The sequence below is a fragment of the Osmia bicornis genome, chromosome 16 (genome assembly GCF_907164935.1).
Source record: "Osmia bicornis bicornis chromosome 16, iOsmBic2.1, whole genome shotgun sequence".
NCBI classification, from domain to species: Eukaryota; Metazoa; Arthropoda; class Insecta; order Hymenoptera; family Megachilidae; genus Osmia; species Osmia bicornis.
This window is the reverse complement of record NC_060231.1, coordinates 2,841,288-2,856,231: the sequence shown is the minus strand read 5'-3', so window position 1 is coordinate 2,856,231 and position 14,944 is coordinate 2,841,288. Positions and strand designations below refer to the sequence as shown.

Here is a 14,944-nt window from a genome sequence, read left to right as displayed (position 1 = left end):
ACTGCACTAGGCGATTATCCTTTCTCCCAGAAGCTTCACAATTATCTGAACAACGAAAAGAAATTCAACATCCAACCGAGTGTCTCGTTTCCTGCGAACATTCTTAATGGACTAAAGAAAAAGTGAAGAAAATAGAAGAATTTCTCTTTTCAAACGTTTCACTTTGACTGCCACAGTAGAAATACACCAGTTTAATCAGACACACTAAAAAATGTTAATTCTCAAATTTTTGAAAAGGAGGAACTTTCTACTGTAGCCACTTACATCAAACAATTTCAACTTTGAAGTCTTCCATTAAATCTACTCATTTTCCATTAATTCATATAAACTTCCTAGTTCCTTATCCCTCAGCTCATCCCTAATAAAATTAAACAAACTAGTAATTAATCTGATAATCAATCAGTAGAATAATATTGAAATTTATTACAACACTAACTCACCATTACTTTGTCTAAACTTCTTAATTACAGAAAATTTAAGAGCCTGATAGTCCTTCACCCCCACTGCCACAGTAGAAATAGACCAGTTTAATCAGACATACTAAAAAATGTTAATTTTCATATTTGTAACTATAATTTGGTACCTTACATTATTACCAAATGTATTGCCAATAATATTCAAGGTTTGCTTTTTTTCTCTTCTCCTAGTAATTCAATTATATAAAGTTTGAGGCTCCAGTGACTAGCATGCCAGTGAATGTGTTAATTCTTATCAAGTTTCTAATTACTATACTACTCTGAAACACGTTGAAAATTGAGGATTACCATGGTTGAACGAAGCACAGGTACAGACTATAAAATTATAATTACTCAGGACCTGATTAATTAGCTGATCCTCTTTCATGGAAGAGAATAAAGCAAGGTAAACAGCAGCCTGGAATGGATGAAACGTTCCTTGACGTTCGAGCCTTAAACGTCGGTTAATTAACAGAAATAATTTGCATAATGAAACGAGAGAGATGCGTCTAGACAAGAATTTAATCTCGTGTGGAATTCAGAATTCATTCTGAAGATACGAAGAATATTAATTTTTCTTTTTTTCATTCCCTCCAACGTTGTAGGAAAGAAGGTAGAGTTCAAGGTAAGGAAGGCATTTGAAAAGCAGAGTACCAAAATCCAAGGGATTAAAAGCAACCTATCACGCCCAGCGTTCTGTGAATTTCCAGCTTAGTTAACAAGGTTTCTTGGTTTTCGTTCTTGAAAAAAGGAAAAGAAAACCGACACCGCCTGGTAAAGCGGGTCAAGTACGAATTCATGCGTCTGACCGCACGCTTACTTGTTCCACTAGCGCACAGTGAAAACAAGCGGTGCCTAGTACGCCGGATCCACTATTATTCAACCTATCAACACGTCCTCTCATATGTGAGCAACGCTTTAATTCTTACAGGACCCATATGTTCCATGAGTTATAGTTGAAAATATTCCTAATTAAGCACCTGGAATAATAAATAATAGAAATAAAATAAAAAAGAAATTGTTAAAAATAAAAATATTATTAAAATATTAGAGTACCTGCAGCATAGTAGTTGAAGTGTAAATACATTATTAAAAATAGAAAATAATTGAATTTTCCTGAATTCTAATTCAAATACCGTAAAAATTATTTAACGATCAATATGAATATAGAAATTTTAATTTAATCGAATTTATTAACCCTTTCTGGTCAATTCTATTTTAATTTTAAATATTCCTAATTAAGCACCTGAAATAATAAATAATAGAAATAAAATAGGAGAAATCTATTAATAAGAAAAATATAATAAAATTAGAGTACCTACAGCATAGGAGTTGAAGAGTTAATACATTATTAAAAATAGAAAATAATTGAATTTTCCTGAATTCTAATTCAAATACCGTAAAAATTATTTAACGATCAATATGAATATAGAAATTTTAATTTAATCGAATTTATTAACCCTTTCTGGTCAATTCTATTTTAATTTTAAATATTCCTAATTAAGCACCTGAAATAATAAATAATAGAAATAAAATAGGAGAAATCTATTAAAAATAAAAATATAATAAAATTAGAGTACCTGCAGCATAGGAGTTGAAGTGTTAATACACTATTAAAAATAGAAAATAATTGAATTTTCCTGAATTCTAATTCAAATACCGTAAAAATTATTTAACGATCAATATGAATATAGAAATTTTAATTTAATCGAATTTATTAACCCTTTCTGGTAATACAAAAGTAAAGTAATATAAAAAGTAATATAGTAATATTAGTAATATAATAAAAATAATATAGTAATAATAAAGTAATATAAAAATCGACACTGGAACCATTAGATACATTGAATAAATATTATAAAATTAATTCCAGCAGAGATACAGTATAATAATCATCATCATATTTAATCCGCGATAGATAACAATAATCCCGAATGGCTTCTCGTACCCTTTTTCCCCAGACAATGTAACGTGCATGAAATTTAATGGAAGCACACCGATAACCCGGTGCGAATGTATCAGGTCGCTATTCATAATATACGTGTACCATTAGGCCATAAAAAAATTGCTAGTGTCCCTCGTTTCGAAACGAACCCAGCTGCAATTTAATTCCACCCACTATTGGATTTATAGTTGCAATATGTTCCTCGTATATCTTTTTTTCTAACCATACATCGGGCATCAAACTGTTTCACTTTACAGGGCCGGCCCTGGGCCTAGGCAGACTAGGCGGCTGCCTAGAGTCCCCTAGGGCCCGCCTAGAGTCCCCTAGCGCCCGCCTAGAGTCCCCTAGGGCCCGCCTAGAGTCCACTAGCGTCCGCCTAGAGTCCCCTAGCGTCCGCCTAGAGTCCCCTAGGGCCCGCCTAGAGTCCACTAGCGTCCGCCTAGAGTCCCCTAGCGTCCGCCTAGGGTCCCCTAGGGCCTCGTACGAATGCAAGAAGAGTAATTTTTACTTGAATATTAATCGATGTAAATGCAAATCTAAATTAGTTACACAAACTTTAATGTTAATTCTATAAATTTTATTTGAGGTACTTTTTTATGTCATATATGTGAAGGGGCCCTTTTTCGGAGCTCGCCTCGGACCCCCGAAATCTCAGGGCCGACCCCGTCAATTTATACCATTTTTTGAGTCGTACAAACTGCACTATTTATTTTTTTTTTAAGCTCGATCACCGCGGTTGTTAAATGAAAGAGAGAAGTAAGAGACAATATCCTGCCAGCTTTTCGTCCATAAAAACGCGACGCCGGGGAAAGGAAGATTGAAAAACTGAGAAGAATGGCTCGGGACGATGATACATCGTAGACAAAAGCAATTCTGGATCCTCGCTGGTTTTATGTGTTTTCGAACGACAGCTTCTGTAAATGGCCATCTGGACGCGGGGCTTTTCTCGACAAACAATCTCTCTATCAAATAAATTCCAGTTTCGTGAACAATCGTGAACCTTTGTACTCGTATATTCGTGGACAAAGGAATGGAACAATTAATCGAAATATTTTTTAATTTTCATTCAGCTACCAGAGGTGATGACTGTAAAAGAAGAGGGTACAAAGGATCATTTGCTTGTCGTTTAGAATAATGAACGAGGACTTACCTCGTTTCTTCTACCCCGTGGTCGACGATCACCGCGGCTCAGCTCGTCCACGGCACAAAGAATCACAGTTCACAGCGGGAATAGTACTAGATTAACTAATCCGAAACGCTCATTTGCTCGTGTTCGACGCACTGGCTGCCTTCGGCTGGTACACCTCGGAGGCTGATAACGATACAACGTTAACGATGATGCTCGTTAAGCCATGCACACTCGGGTTCTAGCCAGGTCTACGTATAGACAGATTCTGCGAGTGTACGTCCCTCAATGCGATTCACACGGCATCCTTTTGCCTCAGTAATCTTCCAGTGCAACAGCATTCGCCTCCGGTTACGTTCCACGCTAACCTATCTTCTAATTCTAGCCCGTCTTCTCTAACCGCGTATCGTTAACACGACACTCTTCTGCAACTAGGTTAAAATGATATGTTTGATTCGCCGCCAGTCGGTTCGCCCCTCTCAGTTTTCCTCAGTCCGGATCTTCTTCGGTTTTTAAAACGCGTTCAACGTTTCGGGAAAAACGCGCCTTGATCTTCCTACAACTAACGAAAATTCCGGCACCACACGACTCTCTCTCGCTCTCGCGCTCGCTCGCTCGCTCTTACGACACACACGGGCTCCCGGTGCTGCTGGCCAGAGTCACATTTTAGTGCGACACACACGGGTGGCGGTGCGCCGTCGGGTTACACTCTCTTTCGCCTCGAGTCTCTATTTCTCTCTCCCTTCAACTCGTACGCCCGCCTTTATCACTGGCTCAGCCCGCCCCTGTGCTTCTAGGCCGAGCCCCACCATGACACCTACCAACCCTTCCACGACCATCTACCCCCTCGTGATACACCCTGCCGTTGGAGGGGCTGGCGATGGGTTTGATTCGCTCTGGCAACGTGCTTTGAACTACCTTATTTAAAATAATAAAATATAGTGAAAAAATTCAATTAATTGCATCTATTTTTATTGGTCAGTAGTTTAATCCCCTTTGGACAGTATTTCAGTCCTTTGGTCAGTATCGGTCCATACTGACCATTCGCTATTTATGTACTAACCTAACCTTTTTTTTATTTGGGGGAAATCCTCATGGACACTCGGCCCTGATAGGGGCGGGGTAGTGTTAAACTATTGATTAAAATCCCCACGGTGGTCCTACATCTGGCACGGTGGAAGGAGTTCTGGGACCTCTGATGAACACACCAGTCCCAGAGGTGGTCAAGGGGACTCCCTCATCCTCCTATGTACCCCCCGGTACTAAGGACCACCACTGGCACCGGCCTCCGCTGGGCCGTAATGACCTTTTTTCGTGAGGGAAATCTTCGAAAGACGCCCCCAGCCCCCCTGGGGAGAGACCGGGGGTAGTGCCGGATTTTTACCGGCTAAAACCCCCATGGTGACCTGCACTGGGCGTTAGGGAGGGCCCCGGGAGCCCCCCACCCTTGGCGCGTTTGCGCCCCATCTCGGGGGAGGGTCAAAGGTTAGACCCTCCCCCTATGTGCCATCCCCGCCGACGCCGGCCACTCCTCGGGCCGCCTGCGGCCCAGCGACTCCAGAAAGGAGCCGCCGATCTGCGATGGGGGAGAGGGGCAAGCCCCTCCCCAGCGTCCTATCACCCTGTGGGAGGCCGAAGCCTCCCCCCACTATATCTACCTTGGGAGGAAGCCGAAGTTCCCCCCCTCATCCTGTTGGGGGCGGTGGGCAGAATTATCAAGGCCCACCGCCCCGTTGGGCCATAATGACCTAACCTAACCTAACCGTTTAGCATTTTTATACCGACCATTGTGGTAATAAGATACTGACCGAAAATGGATTTAAATACTGACCATTTAATTTGTTGCCTAGAATCAACTTTACCTGATGGGTTTGTATTTTAGATATTCCAGATATTGTATGAGAAGTGTAATAGATTGCAATGCAACATGAAGATTGTTGGATATTATGGGATATTTTAATAAAATAATACTATATTCGTTACGAACAGATTTTTATTCTTCTAGGGCTACAGAGCGACTGGGATCGTAAGAGGCATAAGGCACCAGTGGTCAAAAGTAAAAATCAGATGACACTTCTTGCTATCACTATCCTATAAACAAAATTCGGTGCACTGATTTGAAGCCACTGTGATTTATATTACCACTTGTATATCACCAGAGAAGTGAAGCTGGGCACAATAACGTTACTCGTTTCAGTTTTTGTTATGTTTTATTATAGGATTTCCAACAAAGATATTGTAAATTCTGTGATTGTACAATGTCGGAGAAAATGTCTGACCAGGGCCGGCCCTGGGCCTAGGCGGACTAGGCGGTCGCCTAGGGCCCCATAAGGGTCATACATGTGAAGGGGCCCCGCCTCGGACCCCCGAAATCTCAGGGCCGGCCCTGTGTCTGACCATTGATTGAGTACATCACTAGCGCCTACTGACACATCCCCACCAGATGATACGCCACTGATGCTGTGCTACGCTTCCCCTTCCTAGACCGATAAAATGCGGTGGTGTACAATTTCTAGAGGGTGCCTGGTTCCTAAGAAATTCTACAAAGGGATCATGGTATATTATGATGGTATCTGATACCATCTTCAATTTGAGGAATCTTAAAATTCAAAATGTTCCAAATTAATCTCTAACAATAATTTAAATATAATAAAATAAAACAGATAATTCTTAACAATTTTTACTATTAATATTAATCAATAATTTATGGAGAATGAAAATTGCCAAATTCTTCAAGTTCTTGAATTACAATTCTCGAGGGGTCCTTGAGAAGAGAAGGAACCAGAAGGTATACGCGACTGGTGGCATCCCTACGAGGACAGTTTACCCCCGTTCACCGAGCTACCCCTTCCGCATCGTGGCTTGGAAAGCTCCCCTGGCTCAATGGTGTACGCAGACGTGCTATCTAGATACGTCTATCTAGATCGTGTCTGCCCCTTTCTGGGCTGGTTGAATGGACAGGACTTGTTTTGATCCGACTGCTCGCCCGTAAGCCAGTAAATCGGTAGCCAAGGCGAGACGAAAGCTAACAAGCTCGCCGGAGATGTACAGACAACGACACCGGCTGCTTCAGATAATATTGAAGATCCCTTCAAATGATACTAGGAACCGGAACATCCTGAGCATTGAAGTTGCAAGGGACGAGGATTATTCCTATGAAAATTACTTGAATTTGAAATCCATTTCTCCTTTCAATTATTGTAATGAAGTAAAATAAGGGAAATCCCTATAATTTGTTGTTTCAAATGAAAATAATTGAAATGTTCTCAATAATCAACCACCTTCTTCCTTTTTATTTTTATTCAGAATTGAAAGAAAGTACTTTGTGATATGTTATTCTACAGGCCTCTCATTGATCCTCCTGTATCTACTTTTCATTTCCAGGGACGAAACTAAAGCGTTCATAGAATAGTCGATCAATAGATTTCATAATTATAGTAAATGGGTTGAATTATTCGCTCCTCGGAGACTTTCGAGTTGAGTACACCGAAAACTATGCGAGGCAAACATAACTGTCCTGTTCTGTTCCAGCTTTCACTCCTAACGTGACGGTTCCGGGCAGTGCCGTAGCCTTAAAGGGAACAGGGGTTGAAAGTGCCTTAAAAAAAATGAAGAATACTCTTCTTTCAAAAGGAGGTTTGTATATTCTGGACTGAGAACGGTAGAAACAGAGTCAAGAATGATATCATCTTACATTTTGTAGCTACATAAAGGAAAACTAGATCCAATTTGTATGGCACATTTAAGAGCAGCTCAGGCGACAGCCCTGCTTTCCGCCCACCTTGATCGTGCCTCGTTACATTCGCCCCTCTCTTCAAACAACTCTCCCACTTGCCACAGAAAGGATTCTCCTATTGACGTTCCACCCCCTCCACTACTCTTCCTGCGCCCCTCTTCTTTGTCGTCCTTTCCAGCACACCCACGCGTACTATCCCCCTTGCGTACCACGGGCCACGTTCTGACGTAACGACGTTACGTCAGGACAACGTCGTACGCCGGCGCATTTGGGATCCTTCGATGCACCTGCGAGTCTCACCTTTTATTAGGCGCGTCTACGAACCTGTCCGCATTCCATATTGGGCAGACTGAAACCTCCCCTAGTACGTACAGGAGGAGCGTTTAGGGATTTCCGCATTTTACCCAGTATCTAAAAAGTAATATACAGGGTGTCCCAGAATTCTCGTAATACTCGGAAATGGGGTGATTCTGAACAACTTTTTCCTTTACCAAAATGTTGGTTGAAGCTTCGTTTTTGAGTTATTAACGAAAAACACTGGCCAATCAGAGCGCGCGCTCAACCTCGGGAGCGTTGGCTCTAAACCGCGCTCGATCGTTGTCGTGAACAAATGCATTGACAAACGCATTCGTTGTTCATGAATAACGAATAATTCCACATTGTTCTTAATTTAAGACGATTAACATTTGTCGCACGCTTCTCTCGACACCCACGCTGTGCCAATGCGTTTGTTCACGACCATGACCGAGCGCGGTCGAAAGCCAACGCTTTCGTGGTTGAGCGCGCGCTCTACGCGCTCTCTGATTGGCCAGTGTTTTTCGTGAATAACTCAAAAACGTAGCTTCAACCAACATTTTGGTAAAGGAAAAAGTTATTCAGAATCACCCCAGCAAACCCCCATTTCCGGATATTATGCGAATTCTAGAACCCTGTATTTTATTAGATAAATTTATTGAGAGATTTGGTTACGTATTTTCAATATCAACTGTTGCCCTGGGCCCTAGAAACTCCATAGACGAATCTGATTCGAAACGCAAAAATTAGGCTTCGGTAATACGAGAATACCATTGATGAGAACGCGATAAATCGATGAATATTTTCGGAGAAAAATCAACTTGAATTTTATGCTACAATTGTATGCTATAATAACTCTATTGCAGTATTATGTATCATGGCGTTCATATTGTTCATATAATAAGTTGCAATAAAATTCGACTAATCTATCATAATTTATTATTATAAAAATAATAATTGTTACTTGTTGAAATTGAACAACCGTTAGGCTTTCGAACATATTCGAAACTGTCTTTTCATTCGTTTCGATAAATCGCATATGCTTCGATATATCAACAATCGATAAGCAAATTAAATAAATCGATTTTTGAACTATTCACCACTGTGCGAATTAATTATTATGAAAGGTTAAATAATGTTTACATATTTATGTATATTATATTAACTGTTCGTTAAAAAATGAAATGAAAAGAATATGTTTTTGCAGCATCTCAAATCATTAACCATCCGTTCGTTTGAATATTAAGTGTTATTTAATACAGAAGGTTAATGATCAAATAAAGAAAATATGCTGCGTTTAGCAATAAATAGAGGAGTAGCTCCAATAGCCTTTTTACCATTTTTCGGTGGACCAAGTCGAAATGATGCTGTACCCGAAGATAAATTAGCTGAAATAACCCCAATGAGGGTTGGCATGGACAAAGTGAAAGACTTTTTCATTGACGAGTAAGAATACTTTAATTCAACTCCAAACAGAAATATCATCCTTTGTAAACCTTATCTAACTGTATTATTTTATTCGAATAGAAATGGTTATACTACTAAAGAGTTACAGTCTGTTATAAATACAACAGCTGCAGGCATGGTAGTTGGATTTATTATAGGCGGAGTAGCTAGATCAAGATTTGTTACAGAAAATTTTGTAGCGGACAATCAAGCGACCATATTTAAGAATCACTACGAGGCCAAAAGACTATTGCATTATAAAGTAGCTGTGGCAATTTGTAAAGGAGGTCTACCGTTTAGTTTTAAACTTGGAACATTTTGTTTCTTATTCTCGTAAGATTAAGAATAATCATATATTTGTATGTTACGATTACATAAAGTAATATATAGTTTTCCATTAGGGGTACAGCTGCAGCTTTACAAGTATATAAAGGAAAATTTGATCCATTGAACCATGTTATTGGTGGTGCCGTAGCAGGTGCTGTGTACAAAACTAACATGGGATTGAAAGGAGCAGTTGCAGGTTGTGTTCTTGGGACTATATTAGGTGCTATATCCGGTTCTGTAGCGTCAATAATATTATATGTAACTGGAACAGAAATGGGTGATCTGTACAAAGCGAGTAACAAATGGATAAATGCAAGACAAGAGTAATTAATGCAGCTGATTTTACAAAATTTTCAACTGTTTTATTCGTCTTAAATATTAACATTATCAACAATTTCTATTTCATAGCATTATCCATGAACAGAGAAAGTTTCTGAACGAGGAACATAAACAGTTCAAGCAGGCATATGATGACCATCAAAATATGAGAAAAGCGATTTATGGAGATGAAAAGCAAAAACAATAAAATTTAAAGAAAAATTTTAATAATAGTTTAGTATGTTTAATCAACATACGCCTTGATTTGTATAAACACTGAATTATAACATATTGTACAATAATATATAGATGTATATATATAAATAATAATAATACGTTAAAGAAAAAATAATTTTGGATTCCAATTATATTATACAAACTTTTAAAAGGAAAAATAATCACACCTGATGCTATTGAGAAATTAATGAATCACACGTAACTTGAAAAAATACAAGTTTTCATATAATATAAATCATTGTTATAAACATTCCATATTTACATCCCAATAATACTCTGCGTATGAAATTAAATAAATTACAAGCAGTTTAGAACTGCAGTTACAGAATAGGCCTGATATTTAGAAAAAGAATTCTAATTCTGCTGAATTCATTTCAAAAATGTAATGTAATAAATAATAATAATAATTGATTATGAAGCGAACAATACTATTTGGTAAGAAATAAGCAAGGTGAAACAAACATCACTCGATGAAAAAGGAACAAAATATATATATGATATGCACACGTATATCTTATTAGCTTAGTTCAACAAATTTTAAAAATATTTCATTTAGATCTCTTGTTCCGAAGTTCCTATATCTTGAACCTTGGTTAAACGCTTTGCACCTCTGCCTGGTGGACCCTTAGGTTTTGCAAATTTTGGCTGATGTAAACTGATTTTTGGATGTAATTCCTCTTGGAAAAATTCTTCAGTTAGTTCTTTCCCATCATCTATTTCAAGCTATACAATCAACACATTTTAATGGATAATTATTACATTGCATTAAAAACCAGAAAAAAAGAGATTATGAACATTTAACTTCATAGGCCTATTCTGTAAGCTGAATATATCTTAAAGGTATCTTAAGGTCTTAACTGTAATTACATACCCATCCAAGGATCGAGTCACCGTGTGTTCCCTAGAAACCTATTAAATTCTATACAAAGTAAATTATAACGAGTGATGGTTAAAGAAATGTGCTTTATACTATCTTATCAAAGATTAAAACAACAAACTGCAAGATTAAATTGCATAATGCTTTATTATTTGTAGCATGTTTAATATTGGCAAGATATACAATTTATTCGATAATGAACCTATAATTATATACTAACAGGTTGAAAATAAAGATATACTAAAAACTTACAGAATAGGCCTGGTACAATGTTATAAATTAAACTATGTCCAGGCTAACAATGTGCGTGGTTTCTAAATATGGAACACATTTTAACAGTTTTTGAGCATTTTGCAAAAAGCTTTTCTTTGTTTCTTCTTTCTTTCTTTTTGTTAATTAGTATACATGTGTGTGCCAAATTCTATATTTCACAAGTAACAATAAAACGTTGAAAATGGTGGAATAAAATAGCATGAACAATATAGAACTAGTAAGTTATGAGTACATTAAGATTCGAGACATAAGCAACAGTTTTGGAAATATTATATTTTGAGTATAACTTCAGCATCGGTTTAAATATATATATATGTATATATCATCACTCATTTATTATTTAGCTAAACTAAATCAATATCAAGAATTTGGCGCACTTCGTTATCATTATTATCATTAAAATTAGGCCAAATTCTTTCTGGTAATTGTTCATTTGTGTTGTGGACGAAAATTTTTAAAAAGTTTATAAAAAGCTACGAGAGTTAAAAAAATACAGATCACGAAAAATAGAATGCTCTTGAATATCTTGTTGCTGGCTATTAAATTTATAGTCCCATTTGCTATACATTTTGTATAAGGAATGTATTTAAGGAATTTAAAAATACATTTTCCTTTGGAAGATAGTTAATATAACTTATCACAATTGATTGTGCAACATTCATTAAATCATACCTCAGTGCATACATTTTTCTTTTCCTTTTATATAAAAACATTTGTTTGCTTTGTCATAAACTGAGTATTATATTTTATACCATTTAGATTACTCGAACTTGGAAAGTAGGAGAAAAACGATTAACAAAAAAAAAATTTGGAGGAAGTATGGAAAACACTTCAACCTACATGAATTTGAACACCACAAGATTTCTAGACTATACAGCCAATGGGACATACCAAGATCAGTCTTCGTACACATATTTGTGGAATCTAATATTTTGTATCATTTACAATAATATAGAACATGATATATAATTTAATACATATGTAAAGTAACTAGTATTATCACTAGTTTGCATTAAAAAATGATAATTGTGTGCAAAGAAAATATATCCACATTTCATTGTGGTATTTGCACATATATATCACTTGTCTGCTATATTTTCATATATTTATGCAGAGAAGTTAGGTGAGTGGCATCAACTAACTAGAGCGCATGGAATTTTCCCTAACTCTCTTTCTCTCTTTCTTTCTCTAATAATCACATAAGGTATGCAAGTTACCACAGATATTTGTTTAAAACACTCTATTCTATATCACTAATTTCTATGCAAGTGCCTGACCGAATTTGAAAGTCAAGCCTTCAAGTTTCACTTAATAAAATTACAAATACGAAAATGAGACTTATAATATATATCACTTTTCATTGGACTAGGAACTAATTCACACAGTCAACTCACTGGACTTTTTATACATCTGAAACATAAATATTAAAAATATAGGAATCATAATGTAAACTATAAAATGAGTAAAGGAACTATATATATGTATATATATATATATGAAAAAAATATTACTTTTACAAGACTTTTATGTAAGTTCTGTCCATCTCAGACATTGATATACATAATTAGAAATGCAAAATCAAGTAGAAGGCTTCACTTTCAACGTCAAGCAACTGAATCTCATTGCATGTTTATAGTATTCTTGATGCGAATGAACAACCGTTCATTGCAATACAATACGAATCAACAAGACATCTTATGGAGTTGTAAATGTCATTGATCTCTTACAGTTATCAAAAGCTATTTCAATAAGATCTTAACATGACAATTTTGTTTTTAAAATTTAGAAAAATACACTGTTTGGTCTACTCTGACTCGCTATATAGATATATGTATCACTTTGACCAATTATTACTAAATATCAATAAATATTGTTAATTAATAAGAATTTATCCCTATAAAGACATATTAAATTTTTCTCCTCATTTAAATTATTTCAGAACAAGTGTAACTATATATGCTAATATGAAATATTAGAAACCCATTACATTATTTCATACTAAATAACATATCCAGTATCAATATCATACTATCACAAATTCAAAATTCATGAAAGAAGATATTTCATTTGTGCAACATCTTAAAATGCTTTAACACGTGGAAAACATTCAAGAATAATGGCAGACAAAAAAACGGAGAATTGGTTAACTCAAGACACAAGATCTCTTCTGCTTTGATTTTTTCTCAGGTATAGATTGAGTAGGAGCATAGGGCGTTGATGGAGTTGCAGGAGTTATTGCAGCTGTTTCTTTTATGGTTGGAGGATCTTCTAACATGTCTGCCAACTCCTCACCACTATTTACTTCCAACTAGGATTTACCAATTTTTATAGAAAAAAAATACCTTAATTTCAACAATCGTTTATATAAAAAAAGAAATTAACAAAATGAAATAAAATATAAGAAGAGCTATAGAATGTAGTAAAACATATTCTTTGCTTGTAACAAAATAGTAATTACCTAAATAAAGTTTATCAGTTTATCAGTTTTAAATAACTGTACTGATATATTAATGTTAAAACAAATGAAAAGAATAAAATAAGCGATTATAAAAGAAATATTATACCTACTTACTTTTTTTGTTATGCTTACTCCAAGCGACTGTATAAGATCTAGAAGAGGCGCTTTACACGATGAATACAGCATTCTTTCTTTGATACTACAACTATATCCTGGCATACTATATATAAAAACTGCAACACGTACACACATATTATTTAGCAAATGACTATCGTACTTCTATTTTCTTGTTTTTTACACGTACCTATACATTCCATGTAATCTCCTTCATGAGTATGCTTAAAATTATAAAGATGATATCTGGCAGAATCTGATGGAACTTTAGTCGGTAGTTTATCCAATGAAACATCACAAGCTGTAACTAAATGTATCTTTTCCTCTTCTAAATCGATCTTCAGTTGAACATATTCGTGTATGCCTTTACCAAGATCTGTGATCGCCTGTTTTGCTTCATCTGTTACAGGAAAAGCAACCCCGCTCAATGTCTGATGTCTCGTTTCCACGCTATAATCAGTAGTAACCGTAGTTTTCTTAAGTTCCGCTAATTCTTCTTCTGCTGTGGTTAGCGGTGCCGGAGCAGCATCGTTTCTTTTATATTTATGATAACCTTCTAGCGTTATATCTTCTGGCACTGTACCATGCAATTCTTCTTTTATAGATGCTGTGCCAAATTCCTGTTTCAAAGTAGCTTTAGTAGATGCGTACAGCATCTTTTGCCTAACTGGCGCAGTGTCAGGTGACCACGAAATGAATAACCAATCATACCCGGAATCAGGAGATTTAGTATCGAGTCTATAAAGAATATAGGCAGGTTGATTCTCAACGATCAGAGGTTTAATCATTTTATCATAATCATCTTGCCACTTGTTTGCTGGTTTTGAAAAAGCAGCGGGCGCTAGTTCTTCTACAAAATGGAGATGATTTTTATCTCTTTCAGATACAATCAGATGATAAAGAAAGGAAAATCTTATATGGGTGTTCGAAGATACAAACTTACCGTTTTCAATTGAAACTTTCAACACGCGTATTTTTCCATCCCGGCATTTGGCAAATAATTTCTTGAGTGCATCGTTTGCTGAAACAAATAACTGTCAAGTAGTGTCGATGTCATTGCGAGGGTTTAGGTTAAAAATTCATTTAAATTTAGGCGATGTATAGGAAACATTTAATCAGAATCAATATTATAACGCGGTGATAAACACCTTTGATTCCTGTTTGATGTGACATGTCTTAGAAACGATTCGTTACAATTGTGCTTCGCTTAAAATATGGTAGAAATTAGTAGCGGTTCCTCTCCTTGAGATCAGTCGTGGAAGAACTACCACCACAAGCCACAAGCAGACTGTGTAAATGACTAGAACACGAGAAAAAAAAAAAATCGAACGAATTCGA

At 36.4% G+C, this 14,944-nt stretch overlaps 3 protein-coding genes across 7 annotated transcripts in view; 1 reads left to right on the top strand and 2 right to left on the bottom strand.

Annotated features, from left to right (window-relative positions):
* Nucleotides 1–4,262, bottom strand: part of LOC114877850 (probable cationic amino acid transporter) — a 45,370-nt gene extending 41,108 nt beyond the window's left edge. The window contains exon 1 of the mRNA XM_029190937.2: nucleotides 3,551–4,262. The gene's annotated coding sequence lies outside the window, so the exon portion shown is untranslated. The remainder of the gene's footprint in view (nucleotides 1–3,550) is intronic.
* A 4,334-nt stretch (nucleotides 4,263–8,596) lies between these two features.
* LOC114877839 (RPII140-upstream gene protein) lies at nucleotides 8,597–9,941 on the top strand. Its single transcript, XM_029190919.2, has 5 exons — nucleotides 8,597–8,683; nucleotides 8,764–9,002; nucleotides 9,084–9,335; nucleotides 9,404–9,652; nucleotides 9,738–9,941. Exons 2-5 carry the CDS (start codon nucleotides 8,845–8,847, stop codon nucleotides 9,853–9,855), a joined length of 777 nt encoding a protein of 258 aa, XP_029046752.2. The 5' UTR covers nucleotides 8,597–8,683; nucleotides 8,764–8,844; the 3' UTR covers nucleotides 9,856–9,941.
* A 414-nt stretch (nucleotides 9,942–10,355) lies between these two features.
* LOC114877838 (twinfilin) lies at nucleotides 10,356–14,883 on the bottom strand. 5 transcript variants are annotated; one of them, XM_029190912.2, is made up of 5 exons: nucleotides 14,755–14,882; nucleotides 14,550–14,627; nucleotides 13,797–14,456; nucleotides 13,607–13,725; nucleotides 10,356–10,607 (listed from the first exon to the last, which is right to left on the bottom strand). In XM_029190912.2, exons 1-5 carry the CDS (start codon nucleotides 14,777–14,779, stop codon nucleotides 10,437–10,439), a joined length of 1,053 nt encoding a protein of 350 aa, XP_029046745.1. In that variant the 5' UTR covers nucleotides 14,780–14,882; the 3' UTR covers nucleotides 10,356–10,436. The 5 variants fall into 5 exon arrangements, with proteins under 5 accessions (XP_029046745.1, XP_029046750.1, XP_029046748.1 ...); XM_029190917.2 differs by having other exon boundaries at nucleotides 10,534–10,607; nucleotides 13,603–13,725; XM_029190915.2 differs by lacking the exon at nucleotides 10,356–10,607 and adding an exon at nucleotides 10,883–12,444 and having other exon boundaries at nucleotides 14,755–14,883.
* Nucleotides 14,884–14,944: the final 61 nt, after the last annotated feature.